General features: G+C 40.6%; 1 protein-coding gene across 3 annotated transcripts in view; it reads left to right on the top strand.

The window, feature by feature from the left end:
• The window catches only part of LOC115045596 (low-density lipoprotein receptor class A domain-containing protein 4), a 193,200-nt gene that overhangs the window by 140,523 nt on the left and 25,647 nt on the right, over positions 1 to 27,030 (top strand). The window contains exon 1 of one of the 3 annotated variants that reach the window (XM_029505362.1): positions 12,324 to 12,709. The exons of the other annotated variants lie outside the window; for them this stretch is intronic. Within the exon in view, the coding sequence (XP_029361222.1) occupies positions 12,616 to 12,709 (94 nt within the window). The 5' untranslated portion in view covers positions 12,324 to 12,615. Of the gene's footprint in view, positions 1 to 12,323; positions 12,710 to 27,030 lie in introns of those variants that run through there. 3 annotated transcript variants of the gene reach the window in all.

The following is a 27,030-nucleotide window of genomic DNA, read 5'->3' as shown; positions in this document are numbered from 1 at the left end:
GTGAGGTTTTAGAATATTACTATAATAACAGTATAATAATAAAGTAAAATTCCTTTAGGTCTTCATTATACTCTGGCATAGACAAAGGAGGTAGGCAGGACTCTTTACTATATTTCATAATATGGAAATGAATATAGAATCAGGTTTTGTTTGCAGAGTAAGGATACATTTCTGTTTAACTGGCACAGCCCAGAATATCGCAACATAGAATTAAATAATAAACTGTATAGAGGTTCCGATAATTGCAATTGTAATTCAAATTATGAAACATTAGCAATTTTGTCAATCACTGACTGATCTGTGATAGATAATAAAGTTAAACAAAAACTTGGTCTGACTAATTTCTTTTCTGGTGCTGCTGAAGGTTTACCATCAAGAAAACAAAACACAGTTACACTATAGTAAACTAATCATGTTTGAAAAGTTATCAAATGAGACAACCAATATCACATGTACCATATAATTAAAATAATCGAAATATAATTGTAGAGCGCATGCATTATGAGCATAAGTATGTTTATTTCCCCAAGCAGTACCAAACAAAAATAAATATCTAAGCCTATAAAAGTTAAACAAAACAAAATTATAATTATAATCAAGGTCACGCCAAATCAAGATGCTAACTGAACAAACTGAATGTACACAGTGAGAAATCAGGAAACACACAGGCCTGGCCAAAACAAATAGACACTTATGATAACTTAATACTAAGTAAATATAATAAAAAAAAAAGATGATTCCCCACATAATATATTAGCAGAGCGTTAGGTTTATATGAGAAAAAAAGTGATTAAAATCAAAGAGAATATGTATCGACACAGTGATCAAATCTTTGCTCTTCATATAAAACACCCTCAGGTTAACAGCAAATAAACAGTGATATTAAATATTTCAGAGTGAATGACTGCAATGAAAAGCAATGAAAAGAACCTGTGTTGATAACACACTAATGAGGAAAATAAGCCTAAAATTATATCATCCTGTGTGTTTGCCGTGTGACTGTGGCTGATAGCTTAAGGTGCTGCAAATCTCTTTAGGGTGTTAAATTCTTAAAATGACTTTAGTTTAGTTTGCACCATATAAGCGCATCACTTGTAATATGGGAAGAAGGTGAAGGTGTTTTAAAGGTGTAATATTTAACTTTACCACCTCCTTCACAATGTCAGCTCTGGATTGTCTGCAGCCTCCCTGTGATCTTCAAAGGCTAAAGGGTGTACAAATAGATGAATGAATGAACTCAACCCAACACCTTACGTGTACTTATGTATACACCAAAAGGGAAAAGGTTTTGTTATCAGAAACCTGGATTCAAAGTTATAGAAAACGAAGCAAGGCAAACAGCGAAAGTGTTGGTGAAACACAATTCTCTGTTTTTATAACATTTAACACTTGGTGCTTGTGTTTCAGAAAGGAAGAGACCTGTGTGGGAAATCGTGTTCCTTAACATCTGGATCATAAGTTGTCAGAGAAACACACTTAGCAAACTTAAATATAAAGTAGGATCATGCTCTGTCTCTGTTTTACCAGGAAACTGTTTTATTCAGTGTTTTATTCACCTGCTGCATTTGCTTTTATTGCAGAGGATACCTGGTTAGAGCCTCCTATACAATTGACACAGTTTGTAAAAAGAGGTAAAACTATATTGACGTAAAACACAGTAAAAATGGCTTTACTTCCCACTAGATTTATTGGCTCCCTAGATTTACTCACGCACTTACCTTCATCCGCATCCGTGGCGCTGCTGGAGCCAATTCCAGCTCACATCGGGCGAGGTGCGGGGTACACCCTGGACGGGTTGCCAGTCCATCACAGGGCCAACACTCAAGGACATACAGAGACAAAAAACCACTCACACTAGCATTCACACCTACGGTCAATTTAGAATCACCAGTTAACCTATACATGCATGTCTTTGGACGGTGGGAGCAAACCAGAGTACCCGGAGGAAACCCACACAGACTCTGGGAGAATATACAAGCTCCACACAAAAATGACCCAGGCTGGGAACCAAACCCACAACCTCCTCATTGTGGGGCAACAGCACTAACCACTAAACCGCCATGCAGCCCCGCCCTAGATTTAATGCTTCCCTAATAAGTTTATGACTTTGACAGGCCAGGTGTGTATTGCAGTCAATAAGAACAGGTAGTTTTGAAAGTCTGGAAGCTGAATGGCCAAGAGTGCGTCATCTGAAAAAAGCATAATTTAACCACTTTGAAAAAATCCCTCGTAATAGACGACCAGTGAAGTTTGTTTTGAGTTTTTTCATGACTAAACACTTATTGTTGCTGCCTTTGGCTGTACACAGTGTGAACTGTTGATCTGTATTTGTACTCAAATTCTGCCCACACCACTTTAAAGCAAAAGCAAAGAAAAAGAATGAAACACTGAACACTGTTGTCCAATACTGAACATTTAATGTTTGAAGAAGGCAGTTGTTCTCATATTTACATAGTAAAACCTGACAGCATATCACCTAATTAGTTTTTTTCTTCAGGTTTTTGAACACTTTAAGATGGAGGAGATCACGAAGGGCTGTGAACATGTGATGTATACTCATGTTTCCTACATGCACCTACAATGTGCATAATTTGATCTAATCTCTTAGAACTACGTGTTTTTGGTTTATTGAAGTGTGTTTATTTATGTCCTGGTAACTGTATTTATGGACTTCTGTCCCATCTGAGAGTGGGTGAGGGCAGGGTTCGCTCCAGACAGATCTCCAGTCTAATATAGGGCCACATATAGCCACAACGATTCACAAGCACATTCACACCTACAGGCAATTTATAGTTATCGGAAGAAGTTGGAGCTGAAGCTGGAGGGTACATAGACAGGTACAGAGAGAGCATGAGACCTTGTTACTCTATTGCCAGGTCTTAGTTTTGGACCCAACTGTTAACTGCTCCAATGTGCCAGCTTCTCCGTAATGCCACTGTAGAAGCAAATGCTGGTCCCCACAACATGAGTAATACCTGAACTATACACACTCACTCACAGAGGATTTTGAATCGATCAAATAATGTTCCATACCAGTTCCAATAATTTGTAGCTCTGCGTTGCTGCCCATCTGGATAGTGACACCATTTGCTTCAGATCATTTTGTAATTCTGCATCTGCAGAAACACATCAGTCACACATGATTTATGCATGAGAGAAAAAGTGTGTCACTAGCAGAAAAAGGAGCTGAAATTTATCGCTGCGAAAAAAAACCCAAACAAACAAAAAAAGAAAATCAACGTACTGACCACATTTTCAATACTATAAAGATATAAGATAAGACATAAGATATAAGATATAAGGCATCAGGAATTAAAATGAGCTTTGGGCAAAATTGCAAGTTAAGTTTTAGTTCATCTCATGTGGAGCGGGGTAGTGATGTGTGGATGATAAGCAATACTTACACAATACCACAGTCTTTACATGATGGCAACTATGGTCTGGTAAGGCTTGGGGTTATATAACAATAATAATAATAATGATCATAACAAACTGATTGAGGTATGTGCAAGTAGCTTTCATCACAAGATGTTCAAATACAATCTGACATCCACATCAATCATAAAACGGAGTGGTCATTTTTATGGTGAGATGAGGTTGTTTTATTTTTCTACAGTTGAGGGATATCTGAAGGGAGAGCAAGCCAACATTTCCATCACTTTTATTACACTTAAACCAAATCCAAGACTATGACTTCCTATCTTATAATGTACATCTGCAATAGAACATATTTATGCTGTTAATCAGCATAATTAATTAATGCAGCCCAGCACAGCAGCAATTGTCAGTATTCCTCACATATGTACATACCACTCAAATAAGAACCATTTTTGCTGCTAGTCCCATCCCAGTCTGACATGTTGTCCACCATGAATGAGACACCACTGCTGAGTGGATAACCATAATTTTTGCCACGCAGCCTTGCCTTTGGTTTAGCACCTCAGCAGTGAACGTTGCGGTTGCAAGCTGTTGTGGGGTGATCTGTTGACTCCATATAGTGCTGCTTGCTACCACTGTAAAGAAGCTGGAGGGGCTCCCACAAGCACTGCAAGCTGTGAGGAGGGATGCTCACTGGTGTGGTGCAAACTGTTAACACTGCAGTCCTGCCACAGAGGTATAGAATGACATTTGGGCCTGGTACAAGCTGCCGTGGGCCATTCTGTTTAGAAGTTGTGTGCTGGGAGCATGTCAACTTGGGAACTAACAAAGCTGTGTGCTAATGGGACATGGACGTTAAGTCCAACCAGTGCAGGCAGGTGCCCACCGGAATCCGTTGTGTAAGAGTAGGCAGTATTAGATTTTCAGACATGATAACCTGCATGTTGCTAAGTTTTGCCAGAGGGGTAGCAGTTCTGGGGTGCGGCAACATGTTCCCACTACCATCCATCTGTCAGCCCTCACTCTCAGCACAGCATTTCTTGCCTAATGTAATGTTTTCATTATATCCTTCAATATGGGAGCTATAGAATTTTGTTCGGCATGACCAGGGAAGCAGAGAGGAGGAGTGCTCAGACTGTTTGGATTGCCTCAACTTGATCATATGAATTTCCATCTGTTCTAAATCTGCTGCCCTCACTGTCAGTAGCTTATGCTGTGACATTTTCAGATGTATGTACAAGATGATATATCTTGACAGGCACTCAGCCTGATCTTTTTTTTTTAAACATGAAAATAATAAACAAATCAAGAGGACATTGATTACAGTTAATATTTGTTTGGAAAATTATAAATGTGTCTCACAATAGTAGATATTACTACGTTTAATATTCATCATCAAATTCTATCCCACCTGACAGAAGAAAAAAAGAAAAAAACATTGTGACCAATGCTGATCCTATTTAGTTCCTACAAAGGAAGTTAAATTAGCTTCTATAAAACATCCACATATCTACAAATTTAATCAGGCAGTGTTTTCACAAATGTGGCAGCATGTGATGTGATGGAAACTAATTGTATTTTTGGTTTACTAGAAAAATAAGCCCAAAACACAAAGCGTTTTGAGAAGAGAAAAAAATTAGTTGTCATGGAGACGTGTGTTTGCAAGTGTGGGAATCAGTGGAATGGGAGTAAGAGGAAGGAATATGACTAATGAACATGTGATTGATCATCTACATGTAGACAAAAATAAAATGCTAAAACGAATCATGTGTCAGCAGAAAACAGTGTGACAGTCTGGTGATATAGTGGTTGTGAAATGATCAGTTCCTTTGGATAATTTATGTAATTAGTGAACAAGCCGGTTTTGTAAATAGAAGGAATCAAAATGGTGAATCGGTAAGTCTGTGATCTGAGTCCCTGTGTCGAATTTAGAATTTTGTATGGTGGCTAAAGATATAAAAAAAAAACACTCAAATGATAATTCCAGCTCATTACAAGATTGGTCTGATTTTTAGGACTCAAAAATCATTATGTTATTTTCATACCACAGCATCATCATGAAGGGTGAGAAAAGGGCAGATCTTACAATCTTGTAGGTTTTAATCACTTGGCAGACTGCCAGAGCAAAGGTGCAGCTCCAATGTTTTATCAATGTTTAACTTTCACCAAACCATTTGGCATCGTGTGACTGCTGAGGCTTCTCACCACGTTGACTCTGTGGTTCCAGTTCAGATAGAGTTCATAACTGTGGCCTTAAGACATAAGTGATAATAAATCAGATTTTTTTTATTAATTTTTCATCTTAGTCACAAATTAGTTACACATTGCAGAGCATAGTGTACTGTACATTCTGCATACAGTATTTAGCAGCACAATAAATGTTAAAATCAAACTGTTCACATTTTTAACTGAGGAGATATTGGTAACACGGTTTACAAAACTAAATGCTCCATTAAGCTAAATGCCAATGTTGGCATGATAACACGCACACTATAACAACGCAAACATACTGATTTTAAGGACATGGAATGAAGGGCTGCCAGTTGTAATAGCCAAATCCCAGGAGTTGTTGAAGTAAGGTAACGTGAAGGTAACAGAGTTTTTAGCTCCATAAGTGTTGTGGTGCTGCAGAAGTACCCCAGTCTACGGATCATGTTCTCCAGATGTAGATGAAAATTTTTGTTGGGTACAAGACTCAACAAGCATCATGACAAGCACACCATTCACTGGATGAATGATGTGCTTGTCATGACTGCTGTTGCTCATCTGACTTGTAAAAATATGTGTACACACTGGTTGTATGTATTGCTGCGTTACTGCTGTCAGCTCCATCTGGTTACATGATAGACTAATTTAAATGGATTGAATTTATTTTTGAGAAAACATGTCACTAAAACATCTCTCTCTTCCTACACAGCTGGTTACATAATATAGGTGTAATTTTTATGTTCGTTACATATCAGATTCAACTTGTACATAATGACTAACGTGAAAAGTGTACATTTTTTGACTTGCTTCTCAAATGTACTGTCAAAAGGTCTAACTGTCTATTTTTGCTGCAACATGTGCACAAGCAAATAAGCAAGAAATAGAATCTGTATGTCATGCAATACAGCCCCAAATCCAGGCAGCAACCCACGGGCATGGGCAACAAAGTTTTTACACTCATTACATTACGATTCTACTTTTGGGGAATTTCTGAATTTCATGAAAAATCATGTAGTAGTTGTTGATATCAAAAAAACCACAAATGTAATCTTGTGGCACTAGAGGAAAAGTCACATATAAGCCTCTCAGCAAAGTAAATGTCAGATTTCAAAATGTCTCAATAACAGTTAATGTTAATAAGATATTCATTTAAGCCCAGTCCAAAAGAAAAGTTACTTATGGACCATGATATCACCCTGCTGAAGAATACAAGACTACATTTTTATTGTATTTACTGGTTTCATGTAATACATCACTGTTTAGTCAGTTACTATCTTTTGTTCTTCCACTGTGTTTTCTGTGCCTCTTTGTTTCTGATGGTAATTCAATTCAACACAGTTGTAGTGAGACCATAATTTACACAATGCATAGATGTCTGACCAGTAAACTGGGAATAGGAGCAATATATTATGGTTGCTATGAAATGCCTGCAGTCAGTGCACATAGAGGTCAAGGCTATTGTAATATTAACAGTAACGTCCCTGTTCACTTTATGGCAAAAAGAAGGTAAAAGAGGCAAACACCGAAACACTGTTGTCTAATAATGAATGTTTATTGTTGACAGTCTACTATCTTTACATTTACATGGTAATATATGATAACATATGGCTCAATCTTTTTTTCTAATATCTAACATTTTGGAGGGTGTTTAGAGATAAAGAGAAAGGTGTGAATGACTGTGTATATGTGCGTATACTCATGTTTCCTATATGTACTGTAAACATGCATTATTTGATCTCATCTTTGAGCAATGAGTGTGTTTAAGTGTATTTGTGTGTGCTTTAACTATATGTATGGGCTTTTAACAGCATCGTGCTGTAACCTGCACCATCCACACTCTATAATCAATGATGTTTATGACTGCGTAAAACAACATACACACATAGACATACACCCCTTTTTATCGTGCATTCCCTCAGTTTTACTCACCCATACACACACACATTGTCTTTCACACATGCATTTATAACTGCAGTCTGTCTCACTGGCTGTGTGATTATCGCCGTCTGGGTCAGGGCTCTTATCAGTGACGGAAGGGGCTGATGGGGACTAACACACCGAAACACACAAATACACGTTCCCCCTTCCCCCAAACTCCATCTCTTTTCTTTCTCTTTCTTGTCTTTTTTCCCCCCATCAACAATTTTCTGTCCTCCTTCTGATGGCGTTGCAGTACTGCATCTGTGCTCACCCTGCCGAGCCATGTGCCAGTTCAGGAGATTGGCGTTAAAGCCAGACATGAGCTCATCGGCCCAGCTGGGCAGACAGCCCATTACAATGCTCAGCAGGGCCCTACCGCAGGGGTGAAGAGAGCTCAATACCTGCTGATTATCTACTCTCTCTCTGTCTGTGTTTCTCTGTCTTTCTCCATTTCATTGGCTTTTGTTTTCACTCTGTTTCTTCTCCTTCTTTTTTCTCTGGTTATTTTACTTATTCCAAATGTTCCTGTCTCTCCTTTTTTCCTCCCCCCTCCCTTTAAGTGTTTCTTCTCTTCACTCCTATTTGCATTTCTCATACTTTTGTCTTTTTTCTTCTCCTTTCATTTTTTTTCTTTTGTCCTTTGATTCAGCTCTCCCCTTTGCTCTTTGCGTCTCTTCATACTATTTGTCCTATTCTGTCTTCTCTTTTCTACCATTCTTTTCTTTGCGTCTCTTTCTCTCCCTTTTTCCTTTTCTCCTTATTTCTCTTCTCTACTCTGCTTTTGTTTCTTCATTTGCTTTTCTTCTACGCTTTTCTCTCTTTGTGTCTCTTTTCAATCCTGTCTTATCCCCTCTTCCCTTTTTCCCCTTTCTTTTCTTTGTGTCTCTTCTCATCGCTCAGTCAAGTTTTGCTCCATGACAGGTTCTGTCTGTTTCTTTCCTGATCTTATGTTTCACTTAGACCCAAACCAATACGCTATCTATCTATCTATCTATCTATCTTTCTGTCTGTCTGTCAATCCTTCCTTTTTATCAGTCGCTAACACAACTTTTCAGGAACCAATGTTGTGTCATTGCAGTGGCATCTGCAGCAGTAAGATAAGTAGGAAGGGTTGATTTTTTTTTTAAATGGCTGGGTTTTGTGTGTGTGTGTGTGTGTGTGTGTGTGTGTGTGTGTGTGTATAAAAATGACAAGGGTGTAAACCAGGCAGCTGGTGCACCTGTGCAGACAGGATGTGACACAGCACTGCAGGAAGACAAAGCAGGTTTATTGAGTGTGGCTCTCTGTCTGTCTGGAGTGGCCTTTCTGTTACTTAGCTCTCTTATTCCGAAGACAGTGAGCTGGTCAATGCAGAAGCAAACACACTCCTTTCTTCCCACTCTCTCTCTAGCACTGTCAGCTGGCGAGATGTATTGCGGGTAATTCATTAATCTTATTCAGTCTTGTTATTACTGTAAGACTGAGTCATATCCACCTTTTGTTCCGACTCTTTGCATGGCATTCACTGGCAGTGACTCAAGATGGATCATCATCATGTGCTAGCTATTGCTTTCATCACACATGTCCTGTGATAAAAACCAAGTGTTTGGACAAATAGGCAGCAGTGGTGGTGTTTGATAAATGTAATGTAAATGTGATGAAGTGGAGCAGAACTGAAGCAGACACCAGACAAGTTAAGCAGTTTTTCCAGTCCATGTTTGGAATGAGGCAAAATGAGGCAAAAGATTATTTTCTCAATTTTGGCCACAAGATGGCGCTACAAAGTAGTCTGTAATTCAGAACCACAAGTTTAGATGGAGAAGCTGCACAGAGAAATGGAAGAAATTGGGCTTGATTTCTCTGAGGCCTGTGGTGCTTCTGTCAGCCTGATCACTGATGCATTCAAGGTCTCATCACAAATCTTCAAATGCACCACACACATCCACCCACACATTAGCAGACACATAACCAGTCGAACACACAGTTTCACAGTTCCAAATCCCTGGGGGGAACCCGCACAGACAAAGGGAGAATATGGATCACATCAGGAGTGGAGCTGAACATTATAGTCAACAGATAACTAACTGTTAACTGTGCAGCCTCAAATAAATCCATCTAGACACATGTTCATTTGACAGCAGTGTTTCCCGTGAGTTCGGGAATCAGGTGGTGAGACTTGTGTGGTCGGGTTGGATCTGGTTTTGATTTAGAGATAATTACAGACAAGAGGTTTGTTCTGGTTCCAACTGAGCTTTGTGGATGTAGGTTTGTAAATTGGACTCTAGTGCAGTGTGTGTGTGTGTGTGTGTGTGTGTGTGTGTGTGTGTGTGTGTGTGTGTGTGTGTGTGTGTGTGTGTATGTGTGTGTGTGTGTGTGTGTGTGTGTGCGCAGACTGCAGGGGGATGGTAGGGGAGCTGGTAGACTAGAGTGCATTTGGTATTCAGCTGTGCCTAGTATTTATCTGTCTGTTGGCAGTCTAGTCTGGTCTGGCCTGTTAGTGGTGTCACCCTGCATGCTCCCCAGGGGACTAAATTGATGATCCAGACAGACTGTGCACGTGTCTCTGTGTCTTTGATGGTGGGGAATTTGTGATTGGACAGAGGTTTGTTGCAGGAGAGAGAGAATCAATGTGTGTCTGAGGATGAATGCGGTTGTTTGGGTTGTGCATGGAAGTCAGGGTTGTGAAAAAACCTGTGTGTGTGTGTATGTCTGACTGTGGTAATGTGTGACCTCACGTCATGACAGAAAAAACTCCCATCGGTGTCTCGGCTGATATTGCTGCATTAGCAGACAAGACATTAGTGCCTCAGTTGCTTGAATGAAATTATGACCGCTGCCAGGCCTTGGTAAATTGCATCAGGGTCGTGCATTTATCCATTTATTTATTTTTATCCCCATCCAAAAGTGTCAGTTTGCTTTAGGAAAGAGTGTGGAATTCATCTGAAGCTGCCAAAAAAAATATTTTTGCATGATTAGACACTTAATACCGAACATCTGATACACGTCTTTGCGTTTCCCATTTCTTATTCCCACTCTTTTTGAACGATAATGCTCCTCTCTCTGTCATGTGCAGAGATTAAATTAAATCGAAACTCCAGCGTACTTAATCTGGTGTCCTTGGAGGGGCCACCTGGACGCTCAATAGTGACCTCTGAATGTCCCCACACCACAGTTTAGGAACCTGCAGATAGAGTGGCATTCAGGAGCTCGGTTATTTTTAGAGGCGCGCGTGTGCATTTCGGGTGCGAGCTTTGCGCTGTGCTGGGCTTTAGTTTGGAAGGGGAGCGCTGATGACCAGGTGGCTGACGAGGTTGGGGTTTACGTCTCTGCTGGATGTGCCCCTGAACCATAGGACTGGGTCAACTCAAGGTTAGCCAGTTCAAAACACTGTCTACAATGACTGAGCTGCCCAGCCTCAGCTAGCACACACTCTCCCTTATTGTGAGCAGGCCCTCTGCTTGTTGTGTGAGTGAGGTCTGCCCACAATCCGCCGACCCTTGTGTAACCCCCCCCACCCCCCCGAAACACAGACACACAAACATAAACCCGGTATGTCACCCCCTTTCCTCTGCTGACTTCATATTCCCCCGTACTGCTCTGCTTCCTAGATTTGAGTATGTGTGTCAGGGCACATTCAAGGGCTTTTAGTGGGAAATTAGTTAAAGTGATATGGTCTCTGATGGGTGAGAGCTGGTATAGTTCTTATAAAACCTCTCTTACTTTTCTTTTTTTGCAGGGAAAGATTTTCAAGAAGTTGAAGGTTTTTCAGAGTCAGATTCAAAATGAAGGCAGCGCAGTGGAATAGTGGTTAGCTGTTGCCTCACAACAAGAAGGTGGCAGGTTCAGTTCCTGGCCCTGGGACCTTTCTGTGCTGAGTTTGCATGGTCTCTTCATGCATGGGTTTCCTTCCAATGTCCAAAGACATCATGTTTGGATTAATTGGTGGCTCTAAATTGTCTGTAGGTCTGAGTGTGAGTGTGAGTGGTTGTTGGTTTCTGTCTGTCTCTGTGTGTTAGCCCTGTGATGGACTGGTGACCTGTCCAGGGTGTACCCCGCTCTCACCCAAAGTGAGCTGGGATTGGCTCCAGCACCCCCATCGACCCTGAAACGGATAAGTGGTAGAAGATGGATGAATGAATTAACTTAAAAATTTGTGTTTTTGTTTCTTGTAGCCACTTACCCAGATTTCACCATAAACATACCAAACAACCACAACATTTTACTCTGCCAGCACAATGGCCAAATAATGAATCTAATACACGCTATGAGCTCATCAATATTAATCAGCCTACCGACTCCAGACAGCCACACACAACGTGATTGAAACAAGGGCCTCTGCATAGTTAAATATTTGACCCATCCAGACTTGTAACCTCTACCTATTACACTAAAACAAACATCATTCACATAGGCCTATAAACAGAGCACATTTGTTTGTTTAAATCTATCCTGGCACATTTTGATACACACAAAATAGTAGCTAATGTATCATACACTGGATATTGATACAATTTCATATTTGTGTTATTTAATTGTGAACTAAAATGCTATTTTAGTTGGATTCTGCTAATCGAAACGCTGAAACCCGCCCTGACTCTCGTGTTGGTCCGCGGCGTCCCATTTGTACTTCATTGATGTTGTGAAGTCGGCTCGCGGAGTGTTTTGGGTTTTTTAGCTGGATGAAGTCAGGATTATGACATTTCTGTCTGATCCTGAAAGCATCACCATTCTCGTCCTGTCTGGCCCTCCTACGGAGTCCCCTGATTGGCTGCAACGGAAGTCAGTCAGCGTGTGGGCGGGGCTTTCGTTTGCTGTGCCTGCTCTGTCGTAGAGGAGGAAGGACAGCTGCTTTCAGCGGCGGAGGAAAGAGCTGAAAAAATTCTACAATGCGTCAGACCCGAGCAATGGCTCGTCCCCGGATTTGCTGCTAGTTCTTTTATATTGCAGCCCCCGAAAGGATTATGGCGTGAGGAAGAACGCGGAGAAATAAGTGCGAAGCTGTCGGGAGTTACTCGTAGTGGCGAACTCTGCTGCCACTGCCTGGAAGTTTTTGTGTTTTTTCCCCGTCGGGGGGCCCCGACGGTGGCGGCGGCTCTCTCCCCGGAGCTGTGTTCCGGTCTGCCCAGCCCCATGCAAAACCTAACGGCCCCAGGCGGCCCCGGCAACTCCAATGTCACCTGCTCCTGCAACTGCACCGCTTCCCAGCCACAGGGAATGGAGATATGTGAGTACTGGCGTTTCTCCTGACCTTAGCACATACAAAGAGACTTTAGTGGGTTAATCCATTTTATGTGCTCTCTCACAAAAGGGACCGCAAATCTGACTTCATGTTCATCTAAACGCTCAACTCACTTGGCTTTAAATTTCCTACCGGCCGTTTCCTCTAGCAAAAATATTATTTCCACTGTCCCTCTGGTTCCTCTGCGGGGATGGCATTGTATCCGGGCTTGGTAAAGGAAACTTTATGGCGACCTTACTGTATTTTAATCTGTTTTGTGTGATCTGGTCTTGACTCTGGCACACACTTTCTCCGGGTGTTATATCAGCCAGGGTAGGCTCACATAGGGCAATTGATATGACACGAGAACAGTTGTACTGAAATATTTGTCAGTTGTATTATTGACATAGTTCAGACTCCTAGTTTATCCTGTCTCATATTTATGACTTCTCTGTAGCAATCATAAGATTACTGGTATATTCCATGTGCTACAGAAATTCTGTATTCTGTTTCTATTATCTATTTTTCCATCACATAAAGTTTCCTGCCTTGCTTCCTCTACAGGTTTTGTGCTCCAGTGCCTAGTTGTATGTTAATACTGGCAGATTTAGCCCTAGCTGGGCTGTGCACATGCTCTGAGGGATCACCACAGAGGGTTAAATAGTTTGCCTGTCGGCATAGACAGGAAACACTGGAATGGTATGTTGTGTCTGTCTGCCTTCTGAGCAGCCCAGAGAGAAACTATCATTATGAGCCTGTGCCTAATGCTGCTGCCTGGTAGATCCACTGCAGATGGTCCACTTTGTGATTGAAACACAGCATTCAGAGAACCAGACACATACAGGCAGACAGGTAGAAATGCAGAAGACTGCAGTGTGTGTTATCCAGGCTGACAGATCTGCAGACAGAGCAATGAAGACAAACAAACAGGAAACAGGCACATAGCAGACATTTAGACAGCCAGGTGGATTCCCAACCAGACATCCAGAGCAGTGGAGTACCGACAGTGATATGAGCAGTCATTTGGACAGACACATCTGAAAGCAGCCAGACAGGCTTATTGACAGACATGTAGACACACAGGCAAGGTACACACACATACGGACAGAGTTACAGTGATGTGTAATTTCCATTGGAGCTGAGTCCAGGCCTGGGCAATGTGAGGTGAACGGAGGATATTAGATTTAGATTTGGCACTGGAGTGCAGTTGCACTGACGCCACATTGTAACCAAGAAGTGTGTGTGCGCGTGTGTGTACGTATGTGAGTTTGTCTGGCAGACACACTACTGTTCCACCATTCGTTTTCTGTGGTATCATTGTATTGCTAGTCAGGAAAACCACACATAATCAGGCGTGAACTGGTGCATGATACAGCAGAGAGAGCCTAATTAGATAATCCAGCAGAACTGGCTCAGACTTCTAAAATGACCAGACAGGAAGTGCTGCAAAAAAGTGAAAATAATTGCATTGACTGATTGATATCTGCAGTTAATTTTGCTGCAAAATAAAAATAATATGCACAAAATAAAATGCACATTATGCATTCAAGATTGTGTGTGTATCTGTCCTTGGCACTTGCGACTTGTTTTTTTTTTCTCCCCAGAGCATGTCTCATCAGAGCATCTCACTTGTTGGTGGGAGTTCCATTCACGAGTAGTTTGAAATAACTGTCCAACAGTAGTGACCGTCTGGTTTGAAAAGAGCTCTTGTTTGTCAGCTGTGTTGTCATGCAGACTCTGCACAACTGAATAATGTAGCTCATGCTTTGATGATTTTTCTGGCTGAAGAAAAGAGCCACTGTCTGTGTTTTATTTTATTTTATTTTTTTGTTTGTTTGTTTGTTTGTTTTTTTTAAGTGGCGCGGGAAGTAACCATGGTGTGTTTTCTCATTATTCAGACAAGGAGGGAAATTGAAAGGGACTACAAACATAGAGATTGCACACCAGATACAGTGTGTTGTGGCCAGGACCTGAAGTTCTGTCTTCTATGGAAATTGCCTGTAGGGTTAACAAACTCCTCAGGTCAAACATCACAACTATAGATGTGTTGTCGGGCTGTCCAGCAATCACTGAAAACCTCCTCAGTCACAGTGGTTTTGGTCTCGGTCAATGTTCTGCAAACATTTTCCTCCTTTAATCCATGCAATCTTGTATCGTCATACTGCTTTTCTTAAACCTGTGGAGAATATTTCATCTATATGAGTTAATCATACATAATTTCTTCCCTATTATCTTGACAGTGATAATATAGATTGCCAAAGATTGCTCTTAGATTTTTTTTTGGCAAACAAACTTGATTAAAATTATTATTTTGAAATTATTCAGTCTCCTTTTATGAGTATCATTCAATCAGGGGCCAGTTTTGACGAACTATGGAAGAAAAAAAGTTTTATGTCTAATATTGTGGCCATTTTTGACATTTTTATAAAAAACTAAAAACAGAACTGGCTCTTGAATTACAATGTACTTTTGAAGATACTTATAAGGCTCCCAGTAAAGGGTACTGTCATGAGGTTGCCATTGACTGTGTAGTTGGATTCCCACTTACATTTTTGATCAGGTTTGATTTTATTCAGTCAGAATTTTTAACTTTGTTCACATTTTTTTCCAGAGTGTGTGATGTTCAAATGCAACTGCCAGAGCACTTTGTAGAAAAGCATGTTCATTGGGCTAGCACTAATTACGATTTTATTTATTTAATTTTCAGACAGGATTAATCTGCAGACCATTAGCCCAGTCTGATGTATTCAGACATCCTATTTTGACAGATCAACAACCCAAAAGCTACAGGTATTCAGCTTTCAGAAGTTGGCTCCAGCAAATGGCATTTTTATTGTAAAATAATGATAAATCAAAGATTGTCAAAGCAGTTGCCTCTTGGTCATCTGATGAATTAATTAATTTATATATCTGAAAGTAAGATACATCACAAAAAATATGTTATGTATATTTGACAATTAAAAAAATGCCTGTCATGCCACAGAGAAAGCCTTAGAGCAGCGTCTATGTCCTCCTACATCTACATACATTTTCCCTGTGAGTGTGGATCCATGTATTAGAGACTTGAGTGGCTGTGTGTGTCTGTGTGTATGTAACAGTCAGCAGGGTCTGGCCAGCCAGACGGATGTAAACAGCCTGATCTGTAATCCTGTGTATAAGTGGTGTTAGTGTGTAGGTGGCAGCAGGGTCATCTGTCAAGTACTTCTGGCCAAACACACACAGCCACTTGTTGACTGCCAGACACACAAAGTTGTAAGCAGAAGCACGCACACTAACTTGTATACCTGGATATATGCATGAACACACACGTGCATGCGTACACACACAGAGGCTCAGCCAATATTTACCCTGGAGTCTCCAGCCAGACAGCTAAACCAATCTCTAACTAAGCTCTTTGTTGTTTGTTTTTTTTGTATCTCTTTTTCTGTATTTTCTGTTTGTTTAGGTTCAAATTATTTAATATTGGTTTCGTTTTTTTCATTTAATTTTATTATTAATGAATTCTAATAATGAGCCTTGAAAAAAGAACTTCTAAATCAGTCTAAATAGAAACTTGGGGCCTTTGGGGAGTGGGCGAGGCTGAGACTACCAAACAAAAGCAAAAAAAAATAATAATAATAATTTTTTTCTTTTTAATCTTTTTTTGTCTTCACAGATAGATTTTGCAATCACTGCTCTTGTAATTAATTTCACAGGGAATTTCACAGTTTCTCTCAGTGGAACCTTGTTTAGTGTGCCACTCTCCTGGGCCGAGGGGCTTCTGCAGCAAACACTGGTGCTCAGGTTGCAGAGGTTAAGAAAGAGGTTTTTGTTTTATTTAAAGATTGATATTAGGGGGCCCAGACACCCTGTTTGCACACGGGGGAGCTGACCTGCACGTGCACTCTGCTCGTGCAGGTGACTTCTTTACTCTACACACCTCTTCAAGATGTACAGTGATTCCGAAAAACCCCAGACCATGTTGAGCACTGGTATACATTTCACTTTAGGCTTTAAAGTAAATATGCTTAATCTGATTTTAGGTTGTAAGGAACCCATTTTCTGAATTCATTTAATAATTTCTATTATGACAATAAACCTCTACCTTGATGTTCGCACAAAGTAATCTACCTGATACCATCATCCTGGGCTGTAGGAAACTGTGTTTGATATTTTTCAGCATGAACCACAAAGATGAGTAGTCGTTAGTGGATGTAACTCTACTTCTGTAAGTATTAAATGCGAAAGGTTCAAATGCATTAACAAAACCATAAAATGGAAATATGACCTGGAGAACATAAAACACACATTTCAACTGTGTTTCCGCTGCCATTTCCCTGGTGGGTCAGGGGGAATGGACAGTTGCATTCCTCTCTGCCACCCCAAAATACACACACACACACACACAGTGGATCATCAAGCCCAACAGATTGGTGAGGATGGCAGGAAAGATATATACCCCCACCCAAAGACGGTGTTTTGGACAGTCCCCCAAAGCTTGTGGTTCCCCGCCACAATAAAGTGCTATGTATGTAGCTATGTGTTATGTGTAGCGCTTCTCCAAATGGATACACTGACTGACCCACAAGAGAGATGGAGTAGTTTAAATTAAAACATTTTTATATAGAAATTGACATGGGAGGTTGGTTAGTTAGAATTTTTTGTGGAAAAGGTTGAACTGCATAAACAATAGTAAACCTTCACAGAGTTTTTGACTATGGCTAGTTTTTAAGAAAACTGTTTGGCTCCTGTGTGATTTTGTGTCTTGTGTTTTGTGTTTCCATCATAGAATGTCTCACTGAGTTTGCAGGATATTTATTAGAAATAATATATCGCAATGTGTGTTGTGTTAACAAAACAGAAGTAGGATATTTTGTGGCTTTTCCTTATACATTTGTCTCACTTTTCCAGCTTTTTAACCCCAACCCTCCTCTGTGGTTTTATGCAACCTTGTCTAACAAAGTCTTGAAGCAAAAAACATAATGGAAACTGCAGCCAGGGGCAGCTCTATTCTCCTCAGCTGAGTAGCTCCAGCTATTTCCTGAGTCCAGAACAATGACCAGGTCCTTCTACTTGACTCAGCAGCACCTTCACTGCTCCAGAAACAGCAGCGTTCACAGTTCTGTCACTCGCTGCTGGGAGTCCCTTTGTGTCTAGACTCCCCAGCCCCTCACACACAATTGCACCCACACACAGACACACACACATGCCCTAGACATCCTCCATTAGTTCCCGAAATACCCTTGGGACCAGAGCAGTTCTGTAGTCCTGGTGTGTTTGTAGACGGGCCATCCGTCAAGTGTGTGTGCCGGTGGTGGTCGGGGGTTGTCTCAGTCAACATCTATTTACATGCAGTTCAAATGTGTTAAGCTAAAGAGCTCCTGTGAATGAATCAGTCTCACTGCCTGCTGCATGTCTCATGACCCCAGGTCTGTAGACATGCATGGGACATATTACAGGGCTCCAGATACATGTTGTTGCTTTTTTTGGGGGGGAGGGTATGAAAAATATGTTTGTGTGTAGGAACACCCTCACAGTTGACTTGTCTTTTCATGTGGTTTTGAGTGAGCTAAACATCAGTCTATATCCCGAAAATATATAATAATATATAATATATAATTTATATAATAATAATAAATAATAAATGTTTACAGTGGAGCTTGAGGATGAATATAGAAATGAATAAAAGAAGTTTATCTGACTAATACTTCCACAACTCACTCTCATTATGTTTTTAATGCTTTATGAAGAGAAGATGAATTCTACTTTGTCTTCATCAAAATGGTAATACCAGGGCAGTGCCTTTATGTAATATTTTGAGTTCAATGCAAGTTCCAAAGTAAGTGTATAGTGTAATGACTTTCAGGAACAAACAGCTATGCTTGAAGTAGAGAAAGTTTCTCTGTGTCACCCTGTTACGATGAGTTCAGCCATTGGATTTTCTGCCTGATCACCTGTTTCCTGTTTATCATATTTAAGCCAGCATGCAAAATTTGACCCTATTGTTGAGGTAGCCATCATTGCTTATCTTTGCTCTATGTCTCTATGTCTTTTGTTCTATTCTTCAATAATCAGAATCAGGAGAATCCAGACAAAAAAATAACCATTTAATCCATGTTTGTTCATTATTCTCATTGTTTACTTTTCTGCGACTAACTGACAAATCAAAACCTGCTTGACAAAGACACTCCTCAGACATATATTTGGTCACCTCTCAGGACTGATATTCAAAAGTGTCCTGTGAACAAGCTAAAGAAGCTGAGAGGCATATAACATATCAGTAATCAAACAGTGAGGTTTAGTTTCTTTCTTCACCTTGACAAATTGTAAACTCTTTCTCTGCCATGATGGTGGCAGCTGGCTGCAGGTGTTGGGTGGTACAACTGCATATGTGAAAAAGCTGTATAAAGCCTTTTGTTGCACCAGGTGGAGTTGTGGGAGTAGTCAGGAGAAGATCTGAAGAGCTCTTGTGTGGAGAAAGAATTGAAGTGCTCCTCATATCTTCTTCAAGCTTAGGGCTCCAGGCTGCATTAGCTGTTAGTGGTAAATCTCCAACTGATATATCTGCACTGAGGCCATGTCTAGGTTGGACAACTGTTCATCATGGGACTAACATGACCTTTTCTGACTGAAAATGAGCTCTGAACCCTGGGTCAGTCTATGCTAAGACTGTCATCAAGGGGTGAAAACAATCTGTTGTCTCCAATATGACAGCAATTAGTGAAAATAGCAGATCACAGTGCACTCGAACAATGTCCAAATTAAAATAAAAGTAAAATGTGTCCCCACACACCATTTTAAATGAAGCATTGTGATGTCACAGTCATTCCTGCTGTACAGATTATTTTTATATTATTTTAATTGCAGACTCCAGAAACAGTCAAAATCATAATTTTTATGTTTTTCAGTTGAAAATGAAATGTTGGACAAAATAACCATTCCGCCTAAATCCTGACTACAGTTGACTGTTGTTTAGCTCTTGTCTCCAGGCCACAGCAGGCAGGGTATGTAAAATCATAAGTGGATGTGTTAATGTTAATGGCAAAGTGTGTGTTTCTTGTAAGGGGAAAGATACCTCACATGCCCTTATTTGAACTTGAATATGTGTCTCATAGCAGTCACATCCTTACAGAGTTAGTGGCATATAGCTGAAGATGTTTTTATTTATTATTTCTTTTAACACAGCAGTATCTGCTTAGTACTTGGTATTAGCTGATAAGCCAGCTCAGGTACTGGAGTCAGCAATGGGAAGAAAAAATGTTGTCAGAAGATCTCCACAGTGTACCAGCAGGATTAAAGCTCAGTATCTCAGTATAGGTGATGGACGTGACCCAGATGCTAGTTGATATACTCATAGGGGAGCGCTTCCCTCATACAGCTGTAACTGAACATTCTGCGTTGTCTGTGGGCTGTTGTTATTTTTCATTTTATTTAATATTTTTTTATTTTTTTTACATTTTAACCCAGTTTAACCTCCCACCCTACAGTCAGGCAGTACAGGATGTGTGTAGGAGTCATGAAAAGAAGCCTGTGGTTACCCAGATTCTATTCCTCATCCTCTTCCCTCGCGCTCCCTTGGTTTTCATTAGTGATTCAGTGGCCAGTCTGATTTTTGGTCGCTCTCTCTGCATATCCAGACACAAGACAGACAGCTATGTCTGATAGCTACCTCCCCCACTTCTCCACGTATTTTTTCCCCCTTCTTCTCCTCCTCCTCCTCCTTCTCCTCCTCTCCCCTCAGCAGCCACCAGCTGACCCCAATCAGGCACAGAGCCCGCTCTATTGTTTGACTGGGAGAGGGGACTCTTGCTGGCACACACACACACACACACACACACACAGATTCAGACAAGGGGTCAGAGGGAGATAGAGGCCGTCTGGTCTGGCCTGCCTGGTTGACTCCCAACCCCCAACTCCTCACCTCTGTTTGTACTGCCCAGCCATCATGCAGACTCATTGGAGGCCCCAGATGTATGACAGGATTTTTATGCAAGTCTTTTGGATTTACTTTGTCTTTTAGCCTAAATGAATTTCTGTTATTTACTGTATTTTCAGCCTTGTGAAGACATTGGGTTTGTTTTGCTTTTTTTGTCATAAAGTGTGGATTTCCTGTTGGATACCCATAGTCTGGCCATGAGACCAGAAGGTTAACTTATTTTAAGAGATTGAAATAGTTAATTGAATCATGAAGCTGGATTTGTCCCCCTGCATTAAGGGGTCTGACGTATCTATGGATAGGCTCTGGGGTTATGACAGAGATTACACTGTAGGCTAACCTAACTAAACATTGGGATGTCAGTTGAGATAACACACTGGACTGGAGAGACCTATGACTGGCCGCATATGTTTCCATTACATGTTGATGATTGTACAATGTTGATGAAGTTTGTTGAGCACAAGGACATTAACGCTGATACACGTCTGTTCAGCATTCCCACTTGTTAAAGTTCACATGTTAAGCCTTTTTAGTTTTTGTCTTGGTCAGGCATGTTCTGCTGAAAGCTAATGTATTGCTAACTCCTTGCTAGTTGCTACTGATGATCAGAGTTCCTGCTCCATGAATTATTACTATGGGTCAAAGTCGCAGCATCCAGGTTGGCCCAGCCCAGTGCCATCACAATACACAGTCCCTGTCTACAGATGCTTACCCAGTGTTTGACCCATCTGTCAGCCAGATTAACCCAGGGGATCACCTACATCAAGGTCTACATGGGGTGAGGCTTTATGAGGGGCCTCCATTAAGAATTGTCCTTTTCCATGCCAAAAGATGCTTCTATCAATGAAGTCCATCTCCTAAAAAGTCACACCCTTTGTTGCATTGAACTGATAAAACTTAAATCCTTTTGTAACTGCAATGATTCATTCAGTACACACACAGTCCCCTATCAATTTTACATTGGTTGTACACCTTTTGGCATTTTGATACAGGACTGTTAATGGGTGGAGTTTATGGGTCCTCAAAGGAGACTTGCCCTCCCTGATGAATCAATCCATCCATAAATAGATATGTGTGTGTAGGTGGAGTAGGGGTTGGGAATCCATTTCAAGTGCTTAATTGCTTTCCCGCAGTTAATATGTGGCTGTTGCTGAAGTGAATGTCTGCTAGTGTGGCTGAATCTCTAGGAGCCAGAGAGAATGAGCTGGACAGAGACAGGCCGTGTGAGCGTGTGTGTGTGTGTGTGAGAGAGCCCTAAACAGACAGATATGCCCTCTCAGCTGTTTTTTGTCTGCAGGAGCACACAGAGACAGCTCCATGCAATGTTAAATGACTATGAATCAGCTCTCGTCCTTTATTGTGTAACTCCTCTTAAGTTTTCCCCAGAAGAAACTCCAAACTGCAATAACATCTTAAACTAATAAAACATGTCTTCAAAGCAGTCCAATGAATTGGGCTCAGCAGAAACTCACCCTAATCCTGACCTGACGTTTGCCATCTGATGAGAAAGAGAAGCCACCATGAGCACAAGTAGTACTGAAAGGATTTGTAAAAAGATATAAACGTGTGTGTCTGGGTGGGGATGTTGCTAAGTTATTGATATCTCTGGTTACACTCAGTCTTTGTGTTACCCATTGAGTCAGGAGATTCTTTTCATTCTGCAATATTTGCCTTGAGCTGAACTCCCCAAGTGGTGTTTCTGCAAGAGGCAGCGATTGGAGAGAAAGGAGGAAGTGGGTGGTGTGTGTGGGAAGGAGTGCACAAAAAATAAAGGCTACAAGAAGGAAGAAAGAAGTGGGAGAGGAAAAAGAAAAGGAAGTCTGTGTTGTTTCTTATGTTCTCGGTTTTGACTCTGGAGAATGAATTTTGATGAAGTCAGTAATCACATAAAGATCTGAAATGTCTCGATTGGCAGAAGTTAAACCTTTAGTGCTGCTAATGCTAGACGAACCACTCTCACTTAGTTGTCAAGCAAACACATTACATATCTCTCTGCTTAAATCAAACTATTCTTTTATTTAATGAGAAAATAATGATAAAAGCAATAATAAATAATCTTAGCCAAAATGTATCAGACAGAAATAAGAGGAATTTAAAAATTTGTTACCACTTCTAAGTTAAGTGACACATGTAAAGATATAGTAAGATAAGTTTTAACTCCATGTAGACATGTTACTTTTTATTAGCTCAAATGGACCTTCTACAATTCAGTTGGTTATTTAATTTTTTAGGAGAACAAAAATGTAATTTAGATTTACCAGCGTCATAAGACAGCAAGGCTTAAAAGTATTCCAGGCAGTTAATTCCATTGCACACTGTTTGCAAGCTAAATCCTTTTCACCTCATCCAACATGAAAACAATTTTTTGTTGTTGTTATTGTTTGTTTTTTGTTCTATTTCAATTTTTGTGTATGTTTGTTTCCTTAGATTACCAAATTAAGCGAATAACTATTTTGAAGATTCCAGCTATATTTTTGCTGATACTATAGCAGCCAGTCCCCATTCGTTAGCCAAAACAATTTCCAAACAACTGTTAAATGTCTCCCTGACTTTCTGTCTGAGCAGTTTTTAATTTAAATTAAAACACAGAGATGTTTCCTTGGACAGTGCAAAACAAAGCCACAGACCACTAAAAAAAAAACTAAACAGGACTGGCCCCAGAAACCTGGGAAGTGTGGTCACCCTAACCTAAGATATTGACAAGCCATGAATAAGAGTTAAAGTAGGAGATTGACCTGTTGTTTGTTACTCTAGACAGGAGTCACCACTCTTCAGGTCTCGATCTTATTAGACCATGATTACGCAGTTTCTGCTATCAGAAGGTGAAACAAATTGCTGCTAACATAGTGTGAGGGAAAATCTTCCACAGATTGTGCAGTTGTTAGCATCAAAGAATACAGGAGAAAGATCTCCAACAGTCTAACCCTAAATATGTCGACGTCCTTCCAAGACAAGTGAAATTTTGTTAATTTACCCAAAGCCTTGAAAAGCTGTGTGAAATGCTTTTAAACTGTAAAGAGCAACATTAGTCACCCCATCAATGTGGGTTATCCACAGAACATACTGTCAACAACTCAACTAACACTGCAGCATTACTCAGTTCCCTCAGACACTGTGCATACTGTACATGGACTGGTCTAATGTCCAGGGGACTTAGTATTCCTTCTTTTTGATGGACACAATCTGCTCTCCACACTGGACTATTCTCTCCTCTGCTAGGAGGACCCCCCCACCCCCCGACTGGCCCTCATTCAGCAAGCCTTAAACATCTTGACCATCTCCCAAACTTCACTGCCATTACTTGGAATATAGTTCCTCCCTAATCACCCTCCACCCTATGCTTCTTCTGCTGAAGTTTTTTTCCTTTTGTAGTAGTTTCCTCTGTTGTCAGCCGCATCAAGGTTCGGTCACAGTCAATTGTTCCAGCAAGGAAAGAAAAGTTTTTTATAGGACTCTTTTCTTTATTTCATACATATATATATGTATATGTGTGTGTGTGTGTGTGTGTGTGTGTGTGTGTATATATATATATATATATATATCTTTCTTGTATTCGTGCAAAACTTGGCCCCACCCTCCCACCCCCCCCACTAACATTGTCTTTCGCTCCATCTCTTGTTTCTCTTTATCACTTTGACTGTCTTTATTTCATCTTTTGGTCTCTTCCGCTTCTTTCCTCTCTCTTCAGTCTCTTGTTTCTGTCTAATCCTGCCTGCCAGGCATTGCTTCTTGGTTGTTAAGCATCTCAACCTGGGAGAGGGGGGCGTGACAGTGTGACAGGAGGGAAGGAGACTCAAGTTGTCAACTGAAGCCCATTGAGCAATTAGGGTTGGCTATGGCTATGTTACTGTGGTTGGCTTGGCACAATGGGGCTGTATGTGTAAGACATGTTTACAACCCTTGATCTGAGAGGTGGACACAGTGGGAGGGAAGATAAGAGACAGAGAGAAGGTAGGATGAGAAAGAAGGCGGCAGAAAGGATAACAAAAGTACATATAGTGAAGTGCAGTGAAAGAGAAGAAGTGGGATACAGAGAGGAGGCTGAAAGACAGAGGAGGCGGAGAGCATTACATGATGAAAGGAAAAGAATGAACAGATGAGAAATGAGACAGAAACAGAAAGATGAATACTGACTGAAAGAGAGCGAGCTACAGAGAGAGAGAGAGAGAGTGGTCTGACAAAAATGAGAAGAAGCAAACGTAAAGAGAGAGGAAGAGGAGAAAGACAGACTAAAATATAGAGATGGAGGCATTCCATCTCTGTGGAGAGACAGTGAGCATGACAGTGAGTCATAGCAGAATAAAACACCATACAAGCATATGTTGCTGTTGAGGATCAATTTTTTTTCCAAATGGAAACCATGATTTGTGGGCAGAGATTAAAAAAAAAAAAAAAAAAAACGTAGGCTGGCAGATTAGACGGAGTTATTACAAACAGACATGGTGTAATTACACCGGAGGAGGAGAAAGAGACCATTTGTCTTGCTTGTGCTTTTGAAGATACTGCTTCCTTATTATATACAAAAGCTGTTTTGAGTAAAAATATATATAGCCTTTTAGTATACTTGTAGTTATGTGTAGCTTTTTGGTATCACATGATCATTTTTCTTTGTCAGTCCTCTATCCATCCACTCATCTGTGCTGCTTATTCCGAGTCATTTATATATTAAAAACAAAACAAACAAGAAAACAAGAAATAAATCCCGAGATTTAAAACGATGTGACTAAGGAATAAATGATAAAGCAACAAGAAATTGTTTTTCCAGTTTAATATGGAAGAACTTCCCTACAGTTCTTCCCAACACTTTAGGTCACTGTTGGACCTCACAAATGTTGAATGGGAGCACTACCCTTGCAGCCACATCTAGAGAGTGAGAGCCTTGAAACCAGAGCAGTGGGTGCTGTTGTACAATGATGACCATAGTTTGGAAAGGAGATGCAGATTAAACACAAATAGGTATAATCATGAGATGTCTACACACTCCATATTGAGGCCGTAAAGTGTTGCTCAAACTCATGCAAACATACTGTCACAGTGGAAGTGGATGACACAAGCATGTCCAGTTTGAGCCCAGCATGTCTGTATAACCACAACATATGTGTACCATGTTCCCCCCACTGTTCCATCCCGTCCTCAATTTGGCTGATCACAGCAGGCATGGGCGTCTGCATCACAAATGCAGCACGTAGTCTAAGTCTGTTGGGTGTCTGCTATGCCCATTGATGCTGAAATCCCACTTTAGGATTGCACAGTAAATCCACCTCTCTTGGGAGGGTGAGATGTTGGGCGGTGAAAGTGAGGCAGGAACCGTCTGCTCTATAAAATGAACATCCGCCAGGATGCACACAGCTAGACAGACAGAGAAAGACAGACAAAAGCCCACTTACTTCTTCCTCTTTCTTCCCCTCCCATCTCATATCAATCCCACTGCTCTGCTGTTTTATCATAAGTCTCAGAAATGTGGCATCAGTTCCCATCAATTCCTTCAATCTGAGATACTTGTTTATATCTAATTGTCTCTGTCTTTGGCGAACTCCAGTTATTTCATTTAATTTTTTATTTTTTGCCTTCTTTCATTATTGTTTCATGCCAAAATTCATGTCGTCAGCTTAAGACAGGTCCAATCTGCAGCAGAAAAGGAAGGCACACAGTCACAATAGTTAAAGAAGAGCTCAGACTATCAAAGACCAGTGCTCAGTCATATTAAGCTCATCGGGATTCAGTTGTTTGTTAGTTGTCAAACTGTTCACATCCTAAAACATATATCTTATATGAGTCTAAAGCTTAATGCCCAACATTCACAAAGACTAACATTAACTTGTTTAGGCTAACAAAGTGACAGTTCATAATATTAATAGGTCGCTGTCTGCCACCATTTGTGTTTTTACTTGCTCATTTCCCACTAAAAGTGTGTGTTTGTGAGCAGATTGATCTCAAGAATGGTTCAATTTCAATGATATAAGGACAACTACCAGGTTTTTGCAGGGAAAAAAAATACATTTCACAGTGAGGCTGCTAAAGTGAAAGAGATATGAGTCTGGCTGAGTTTCCTTTGTCTGATGAGAGTCAGCAGAGTGAAATGGGGTGTGTACATTTGCATGTTTGCATGTGCAATCTCCATTGATGGTGGGTTTTTCATTGTGCCTCTGGGTCTTCTTTCCTGTTGCACAATATAAGTTCCTCAACACCAGCAAACATACTGCAAAAGTGTCACATTGGTTTGTCTGAAACATTGTTTGACCCATATGGAATTACCAGGTTTTGTGTGTTGATCAAAGTATGACCTGATTTTCATCAAAGACACAAATCTGGTCAAAGTGTCTCTAAGCTAATATCACGAAACAACAATAATTGTTTTGAACTCAGCTATTAAACATTAACACAGTGCTGATCAGATCTGCTCAGGGAAGAA

This window comes from Echeneis naucrates, chromosome 6 (assembly GCF_900963305.1).
Source record: "Echeneis naucrates chromosome 6, fEcheNa1.1, whole genome shotgun sequence".
NCBI lineage: Eukaryota > Metazoa > Chordata > Actinopteri > Carangiformes > Echeneidae > Echeneis > Echeneis naucrates.
Note: the sequence above shows the minus strand (reverse complement) of the source record. Positions and strands in the feature narration are given on the sequence as shown.